The sequence below is a fragment of the Arachis ipaensis genome, chromosome B09 (genome assembly GCF_000816755.2).
Source record: "Arachis ipaensis cultivar K30076 chromosome B09, Araip1.1, whole genome shotgun sequence".
Classification (NCBI taxonomy): domain Eukaryota; kingdom Viridiplantae; phylum Streptophyta; class Magnoliopsida; order Fabales; family Fabaceae; genus Arachis; species Arachis ipaensis.
In genome coordinates, this window is record NC_029793.2 from 1,665,422 (window position 1) to 1,675,419 (window position 9,998).

The 9,998-nt window shown below is 34.0% G+C and overlaps 2 protein-coding genes across 2 annotated transcripts; one reads left to right on the plus strand and one right to left on the minus strand.

Moving 5' to 3' along the window:
- Window positions 1,373-2,779, plus strand: LOC107614686 (UPF0481 protein At3g47200-like). The gene has a single exon (XM_016316829.1). It carries the CDS (start codon window positions 1,373-1,375, stop codon window positions 2,777-2,779), a length of 1,407 nt encoding a protein of 468 aa, XP_016172315.1.
- LOC107614685 lies at window positions 5,468-7,267 on the minus strand. Its single transcript, XM_016316827.2, has 3 exons — window positions 6,588-7,267; window positions 6,023-6,196; window positions 5,468-5,744 (listed from the first exon to the last, which is right to left on the minus strand). The coding sequence occupies exons 1-3, from the start codon at window positions 6,756-6,758 to the stop codon at window positions 5,658-5,660; spliced, it is 432 nt and encodes a 143-aa protein (XP_016172313.1). The 5' UTR covers window positions 6,759-7,267; the 3' UTR covers window positions 5,468-5,657.

The window sequence follows — 9,998 nt, forward strand, 5'->3', positions numbered from 1 at the left end:
TATTTTATTATTAAATATTTTATTTTTTATTAAAAATATTAATCGATTTTATATACTTTAATTAAACATTAATTTTAATCTTTTCCTGCAGTTATCTATTATGTTTATTAACGATAAAAACAAAAACAATAACGAATTAGATCTTCCATTGATTGTAATAACTTTTGGCAATCCCAATCGATGAAAAATTTATCATGTTTCTTAAAAAATCAATCGATTGGATTAACAAAACAATCGATTGAATTTTAAGTTCCCATAACTCAATCGATTGGATTGGTCTTCAGTTTATCACAAAATAATCGATTTTTCTTGAAATCTTGTGCAGGGGTAAACCTCGAACATTGCGCATAACTGCGATTGCAGCCTTAATCTGTATCAATGTATTATTAGTACACTCAGTCTATCGTAAAAATTGAATTGAGTCTTATATGACTCGAGACACAAAATCAATATCAGGAAAAAATGTGAAATCTTTATAGCTGTATCAGACCTCACTCGGCTGCATAATTGCATGTTGAAGGCCTCCTTGATCAAGAGGTAAAATATTGAATTCAGATTTCTTGGGGATTGCATTTCCATCGGTAAATGCCTATTTTGGACATAATCAGAAGATTTATAAGAAATCTTTGGTAAATTGATAATTTTCTTATTTTTAATTTTCTTAATTTTCTTATATATATGTATATTGAATTTTGAATTGCGCCGCGCTCAATTTTCATATCGTTTTTATAAATTTTGAATCGCGTCGTGATTAATGGTTTATAAATTGATTGAATTATGAGAAACTTGAAATTCAATCGATTGTTTTGTTAATTCAATGGATTGATTTTTTTTAAGAAACACGATTTCAAAATTCTCGACGGATGTAATGGATCATTGGAATTGTCAAAAAATTATTACGATGAATGAAAGATCTAATTCGTTATTGTTTTTGTTTTTGTTTTTTATTATTAATAAATATAATAGATGAATGATAAAATAATAATTTATAAAATAAAAAATAGTTTTTATGATTAAATAAAATATATGATGTTAATTTGTAATTAAAATTAGAAGCTGACTATTTAGTAGTTATTGAAAAACTTAAAAAACATGCTTTGTTATGAGACCAAACCTTCTGAGACCATCGAATCTTTTGCCAATAACTTGACCAGTTCGATCCTGGTTCGGTTATGACAGCTATGATCGTTAGAAGTTTAGAACAGAGTAGGAAAATAGAAAGGCTTCATAAACTTGTTTCCTTACTTGTAGAAGGTTTAGAACAGACTGGAATTGATTCTATTCACTTCTCATAAAGAATCATTTGTATTTGTCACCTGGGCTGTGCATAAAGAGAGAAAGTACCTGGTTTGTTTTCTCACCTCAACCAACAATGGAACATTCGGCCCTTACCCCGATGTTAGAAGAATCGGATACAGGGCTTATTACTCGTTCAAATTCTGAAATACAAGAAAGGTTTAAAATAGAAGAAAGGGATAATCTGTTTAAGACATTAGAAGAATCAGAGAAGCAGTTAAGTGGAGAAGGCAACAGAGTTTCAAGGCCTAAAATACAAAGAGAGTTCATGGGTGGAAAGGTTGAGTTTGAAAGATATTACTGGCCTCAGATCATTTCATTTCATCCGTCCGATCGTCAATCGAAAGGATGGCGGTATAAAGAAGCATGGGCAGCAATGTATCTTAAGGATACTAACCTAAAGGTTGAAGATTTATTTAGGGAACTCTGGGAGGAGAACACATGGTCACTGAAACCGATGTGGTTGAAATTATACGATAACCCTCGCGGGTTGTACGCATCTAGTTTGATAGTGGATGGATGTTGTGTGCTAGAATTGCTGGAAAAATCAGACTTGTGGGTTGATCCAGAGCAAGAGCTAAAGATTAGCATGGACAAGCTTGTACGGGTGCACCAGGATCTGCTTATCATGAACAACCAGGTTCCTTTCCAATTACTCAGGCTCTTGTGTCAGGACCAAGAAAGGCTCCAAAAATGCCTCTGCAACTTCCTCCAAGTTCATGGTATTAAGGTTGAGACGGCACCCAAGCTTCCCCGAAAGAAAAGAGAGAATGAAGAAGTGAAGGTAGCAGTGGATGGAGATGATGATGAGGACCCCGTCCATCTTCTTGATTATCTGAGGAAGGCCCTCTTAATGAGAGGCCAACACACAATCTACGAAGCTATCAATTTGATACCGATGAAGAGGGGATCCCTGCACCTCAGGAAGTACAGGATTGGTACCATCCGGGAACTCAAGGCAGCTGGGATTCGTGTGACAAAAGATTCCCACAACTCGTTATACCCCAGCTTCAATGATGGGATGCTGCAGCTTCCAAAACTCATAGTGGATGGCTCAACACCTTATATATTCTTCAACCTAGTGGCCTTCGAGATGTCTCCTGATTTTCGCAACAACTTCGAGGTCAGCTCATTTTTAGTCTTCATGAGCTCTCTCATCGACCAACCGGAGGATGTCAAGGAGCTGAGAATGGCCGGCATAATTATCAACGAACTTGCCAATGACAAGGAAGTCGCCGACCTGTTTAATAAGATGGACACCATTCTTGTGCCTGAGACACTATTCTTCGCTCACATTAGCCTTCAAATCCATTCACATTTTGAGTCCAAACGAGGCAGGATCAGAATGTTGTCTTGGATGGGAGAGGCCTCTAACACGTTTTTTCGCTCGCCATGGACCATCATTGCTTTGTTGGCCGCCACACTTGGCCTTGTTCTCACATTCATCCAGACATGGTTTGCCATGCACCCTAAAGCTTCCTAAATAAAACAATGTTATGGAACATCTTTTATTTTTTATTTTTTCACTTTTGTGTGTTTAATTATGAATAAACCATCACTCACATTGCATGATGAGTATGTGGACAATAATTTGTATTTGAATATTATCCTGTTATCCATCTTAATCATTTGTTTGATTATCTAAAAAGATTTCAATTGTTTATTTGGATTAGCTAGCTTCATAAAACTTGAATGATTCCACTTATATTATATCTATATGCCAAGATATCAAGGATTAATTATGTTTTTATTTTTTAAATTAGCTTTCCAACTTAATTTTGATTATCATCATCTAACAGTGCTTACTTGTGACATAAATGTTATTCAATATTAATAAGCTATTAGTATATATATACTATTTTTTAATATCAATCATGGTGATATTGATACTAAACCAATTTTGATCAAAATCACATCGATACCAAATAATATATACGTAACCTTAAATGCTTCAGTTGAATTATTATTTCAAAATTTCAATGTACTCTTATTACTGACAGAATTTATGTTCACCAAGCAAACATTACTACCATCATCAATAATTGAGAAGAAAACGTAGAATTGGCGTTTGTAATTGTAAGAGTTGAGAACAACACTGCATGTTTCTCTTGACAAACTTAGTAAGAATAATTTTAAGGATTGACTTTTTTTTTTTAACAACATGAACAACGGGTCTTAAAATTGGCCCAATTCAAGTAAAATACAATACACTCCAAATTACTCATCTAAATCTTAATATTAGAATAACCATTCACATACCTAGTGAATTGAACATCCGAACACCTAGTAAATTGAACATCCGATATATTTATTGTTCACATTATTTAATATTTTCATTGTCTACCTGTACCTTTCCTAATTTTAAAGATCCTCAAACCAATTATTCATTCTACAAAAGCTATACACGTGCAACGAATAAAACAATATGCATGATTTCTTGTTTGATATCTATGCGTAAGGACAATGAAGAATTAATTCTAGAAAACAGAATTAACTCTAATCAACCCAAAAGACACACTCAAAGAATGATTCATGTTCTTTTCTTCTCCTTTTATAAGAGTATGTGGTACCCTCTTGGTTAGAACAAGAACTGAAGGGACTAGAAGAAGCCGAAAAGCAATTAACCAAACAAGTTAAGCAATCATCCAGGCCTAAAATACAAACAACTTTCTCCGCATCCAAATCTAAACATTAGCATGGACAATTTTTTAAGGCTGCACAAGGATTTGCTTATCATGGACAATCTAAAGATTGCTAGTTTATTTTATATTTTTGATGTGCATATAATATTATAGTTATTACTAGACGAATTTCAATCGAAATCAATCCTATAATTACAATCACATTAATACTAATCCAGATTTGCAAATACAAAATCAAACACACTTAAAAAGTTCCACTGTTAAGAGAGAGAGAAAAAAGAGTTATCGGAAATTCCAAGTTACTTATATTTCACCTAATGAAAATTTAAATAGAGCATATACTTTTCTTTCAGAGTTGAGAACAATGCTACATGTCTCTCTTGACAAGCTTGCTAAGAGTAATTTTGAAGATCCTCAAACTAATTATTCATTCTGTAAAAACTATAAGAAATTGTCTTGTATGAAAGCATTAGAAAACAGTGTCTGCATATGTTATCCTTTCTTTCAACAACAAACTAAGATAGCCATAATCTCAGTGCTTCGTTCCTGCTAGCGTCAAGGAGCTAGTTTCAACCAAGTGATTTCAGAGAAGCCAAGAAGAAGTCTCAAGTGCAATGTAGAATTAATTCTAGAGAACAGAATCAACACAATATTACGGACGATCTATTGCTTTTTCTAGTTTGCTATATGTTCTTGATGATGAATAAAACATTATTCGAGCATGTGGATTTGTCTATTGTTGTCTGTATTTGAGTCCCAAAGAGTAAAGATTGGGTTTAAATTTGGAGGGATACAATTTTAAGAAGAATGCTACTAAGTTAATGTTTTAACTAAAGAGAAAATCTAGGTAGACAGCACTTTCATTAAAATCTGGCCAACACTTAACTAGCAAAAGAAAAGTGAATAATCTCATACCATTGAATAAAATCTCACACTATTAAAAACACCAATAATGGCTAATTGATAGCTACAAATCACAAAATTTATTATCCCCTAACACTCTTTTTAACTAAATTTAACCAAACATCTATCTTGAAGCATCTTTACATACCACTTAATTCTCTGTATTTTGTAAAGAATAACTTTTTTGTGGTATCACCATTGGCCTGTGAAATATTATGCAAAGGTTTTTCAGTGCTTGCATTGATAGATAATAAGATTCAGAATTTCAGAGAATTTTGCATAGGAAGAGAGATAAAGGAGAGCAATGGTATGCCTCAATTATTCGCAGCTACAATCTAGAACAAATTGAGCACATAACCATGGTTAGTTTCTTTTGATAATTTTTAAAAATTTAAATTGAACGAGGAGCTGACCCACAATAACGAGATGGGGATTTTTAGTTTAAATTTTCTCTAAGAATTTAAGTAAATAAAAGTGAAAACGTTGCACGAATAAGTGCAATGCTCAACAGTCAAACATGTTTCATTTATGAACAATATTAGAGAGAAAGCAGCTCTAAGAGCAAAATATGCTTCTTGCTCAGTGCTAACAATTAAAAACTAAACGTAAAATAAAAGACAACAAAATGGAGTAATGAAACCGCGATAATTGAATTAACTGAAAACATCTTACAACATCAAATTATAACAACATATGGAATGCAATTCCTACCTTCCCCCTCAGAAACTAATAATGACAGAACCTTAGACCCAACCAAAAAATTCAGCTACTTTGCTAGCTTTATTATGACATATTCCTAATATTTGCATTGTGCAATTAGAAGACATCAGGAGGGAAATGCCCTGGAAAGGGGTTGCTCTGTTGAGCTTGCTTTAAATGCATTGCCAAAGCATAGTTGTTCACCTGCCAACAAAACCATGTAACTCAACATCAATACGCATTAAAGGACCTGCAATTTACTACTAATGTGTGTAGCTTTATAAGTATAGATAGTTATTTTAAAATGATGAAATAAGTTATGGGAGATTTAAGACAATGGTAAAACTGACAAGGTTATATTGGAATATACAAATGCATGTTATCAAGGAGAAATTTAAATCAAATAATGAGATTATTGCAAAATATTTTCCCAATAGAGAACTGTGAGCCTAGTGTGAAATAGAAATAAAATTGATACTGACCCCAAGAGTTCTGATCTGTTCTTGATATTGAGATACTAACTGCTTCAAATGCTGCAACTCTTGGTTCTTTTCATCATATTCAGAAAAACGCTCATGCTGGATTCTAAACGCATTTTTGAAAGAATTTCTTTCCTTAATCAGCACCTGAATTTGCTCCTTTAGCAACAAATTCTCCTGAAAAGAAACAGCTAATGATAAATTATACAGGTTAAACCTCCTAAATAGGATATAAAAAGTTACTGTTATTTTTAATTGATAAGCATAATCTCCAGCATGCAATGTGTGTTTATTCAAAGAAAATCATAAAACAAATGTCTAAGCATAGCAAGTTTCATCCTCTTCCATAGTGCTATGATCAAACATTAGTAACTGAATTAAGATGGGTATATACACATTACTGTAAAATCCCTGTAATATCCTTCTCTTTTTTTTTTCCAAACCAAAATTCTAACCCTAACTTTGACATAGCACACTCCCTCACACACTCACCAAAACCCTAGCCACCCTTACCCCTTCCAACAGCAGAACAAAAGAACAGAAAAGGAAAAGAGAAGAGGGGGAGAACCGGAGAGGGAAGAGAAGAGGAAGGAAGGGAGGTGGCGCCGGTGGGCGTCACTGCCACCGTCGCCGCCGTGGTGTCATCGCGAGGAAGGCCAGAACCGAGGGAGAGAGAGCCGCGCAAGGAGAAGGAGGCGTCACCGTCTCGTGTCGCCGTCGTCGCCGTCGAGGTCTTCATCGTTGCCGTCCATGGAGGTTTGCAAACAGAGGGAAGACGCGCCGTTCTACCCAGAGCCGCCACGGGAAGGGTCGTTGCCGTCAAGCCCAGCCACCATCGCGGCCGTTCGTGCCTCCGTTTCGCGCCGCCAGATCTGTCGCCGGGAGAGAAACAGAACGCGCGTGGAGAGGGAAGTGGTCGCAGGGACGTTCTGCCGCCGTTGGAACTCCGCTGCTGCTGCTGCTATGGCCGCCGCGCCTCTGCCGCCAAGAAACGCCATGGAGGGACGTCTGCTGCTGCGTTGTTCCTGCCGCCGTTTGGATGTACCTGAACCAAGTCGTAGTTGCCACTGGAGCTGAACTGTTTCTGTCATTATCCCAGTCCAGCCTTTTTTTTGATTCCGCTCTAGCTTTCATATCCTATTATGTCACTATTTAATCTGTCTTGTTCTTGTTTTAATTCAATTTTAGTTTTGCCTGTTTTAGATTTCCGGGATTATCGCCAACTCTATTTTGTCGCTACTCCGGTCTAAATTCTGCGCTCATTCGTTTTATTCTACTTCAATCCTCCTTATCTTAAATTCGACACTCTGGATTTGGTCTCTTCGGTCCGTTAGGACCATGCTATAAGCTTTACATTTATAACCGTTAAACTTTTGGTTTATGCTATTATGAGTTTTTAATTATATTTATAAAACTGTTATTGAAGAACTTTGATTTGATTAGAATAATTGATTTATTATAGCTGAATAATTATTTTTATGAAATTCATACTTTAGAGATTTACATGAGACTATATATGTGTTTGATAAAGCTTTATATGAATTTAGAATATTGATTTTATTCGAATATATACTTTTGAAATATTAAAGTATTTGTTGGCACTCACTTTAAAATTATGAAATATGTTTTTATGATTGAGAAAGTATAATTTGAAAAGATTTATGATAAAAAAAAATATTATCTGATTGATTTGATTCGATACCTTATATATTTGAGAGATTGAAGATTCATTGTATTTGAAACTATATGTTTTGAATTGGTCTGGGAGGCTCGTATTAGAAAACCGTAGTTAACGGCGGTTATGACGTTAACTTAGATGCATCTGACTCAGACTCCAGCTAGCAGGGGTGTTGCTAGCCTAACGTGTAGGCCACACGTTAGATCTGTTATTCTGTTAGGACACACAAGAGAAAAGGGCTACCCATAGAGGTGGAGCCGCCCATGTGTGGACTTTTGATTTGATTTCTGTATGAGAACTCCCTTATTGATTCACTTATTATTATCAACTGCTATTTTCTAATTTAAATTGCTTTGATAATAATGTTTATATAGTCTCATGTGGATTATAGATGTATTGTCTAGTCACTGAGTTGCAAAACTCACCCTTTTTTTTAAAAATATTTTTTAGGAACAAATACTTGACTATGTGAGATTTTCTAATCAAGAGTCATGATCTGCAATAAGTATCTATTTTTGTCGAGTTCCTAGATGTATATGCTCCATATGTCACAGGCAGAATCCATCCATATTTATTTATTTTATCTTTTATTAAAAATATGTAATTATTCATTTTAGAAATTGTAATTTTCTATTTCAAATATTTTTTATTTTTTTTATTCAATTTATCGTTGAGTCGATTAGGCTTGCTAGGGATTATTTTCCTAAGCGCCGGTCATGGCTCGTTTTGGGCCATGACAAAGTGGTATCAGAGCTTAGGTTTAATCTGTGTAATATGGAGCAAGTGTCCTATGGTAGGATTACAATTGTATAAATAGAAGCGCGCCTATTTGTACAAATTGTGGCACTATCAAAGGCCTATAGGAATGTCCTCTTTGTCCTTTATGTCATTGTTGTCTTCTAATTATTGTGATCATCTATCCTCTGCCTCTTTTTACTACTCTTGTCCTTTTGTACCCAATCTTGCCTTATCCTTTGCTAGGCTTTCTCGAATGTGTTCTTGCAATAGTTTCAGTTTCGGTTCCGGTTCGCGATTCCTGCCTTGTAGCTAGTTCTAATCTTTTTCCTTTTTGTGAATGCATGCTTTAATCTTTTTCGTCTTTGTGTTGTTCTCTATGATTCCTAATGTCAATATTTCATGAAATACTTAGAAGATCCGATTGGTATTTGCTGTGAATTACTATCTAATTCCTTTATAGAGCTGTATTTGAAATTTTGGGTTGCATGAATTTATTGAGTTACTAAACGAGATGCCTTGTTTTGGACTTGATAAGCGATATCTGAATTTTTATTTTTATGTTGATAATCTTTGAAGTTATGACTAAATTTTGAGTTGCTTGTGATCCTTTCTTTCAAATCAATAATTTTAAAAAAAAATTGTTATTCAGTTGCTCAAGGAGAAGAATTATGCGATAAACATATGAATGAAGTGTTATTGTTGTTTGTTAGATTAATGATTTTCTCTACTTAGGTGTAGTGAATTATTTGGGTGATTAATTGGCTGGATTGAAATGTTTTTCAACCTAGAAGTTTGGTTGAGTTTTTTTTAATTTGCTGATTTGGTTCTATTATGGTACTATGTTGTCAAATATGGTTTTTCTGTTATGGAACTATTTTTCTGATTGTTCAGGTGATATCTAGATTATGAACGCTTGCTTTTTGTTGGTGATTAAATAATGAATTTTGCTCTTGGCTAAGATATAAAACTTGAGAATTCTCTCAATCTTAGTTTTTTGAGAGTTTTCCTGCTCTTAACTAGTTTTTATTCTCAAAAGTTTAGAGAGATTAATTTTCTTGATTTGTAGTGCCTTGTAAGATTGGGATTATAGATATTGCATATTAAAAATAATTTTTATTGATTTTCAACGAAAAAGACTAGATATCTAAATCCTCAAAGCTGAACAAAGTTTATATACAAGTTTTTTTTTCCTTGTTATATTCTAATGATTATAAAGCATATGATGATTATCTTGAATATGTGTTAAATTGTAACTTGCATGTGAGAGTTAGTTACTAATTTAGATAGTTCTTTGCTGATATATGTTGCTTGATTAGTGATTATTAACAAATAAATAATCTGAGTTAATTGCTTTTGAGGGATGCATGAGGTTATTGGTTGCTGCTGTAAAGTAGTTTAATAATATGTAAGTGTTGCTGAATTGGTGATTGATGCGGTTGTAACTTGATGAATCTTGGTTGAAAATTGCTAAAATAAGTTAATAGTGAGCTAGGAGGTTTTCATATCTTATCTTATTCATAAAGTGTTTATGGTTTAAACTTGACTTTCATACTTATGCGATTA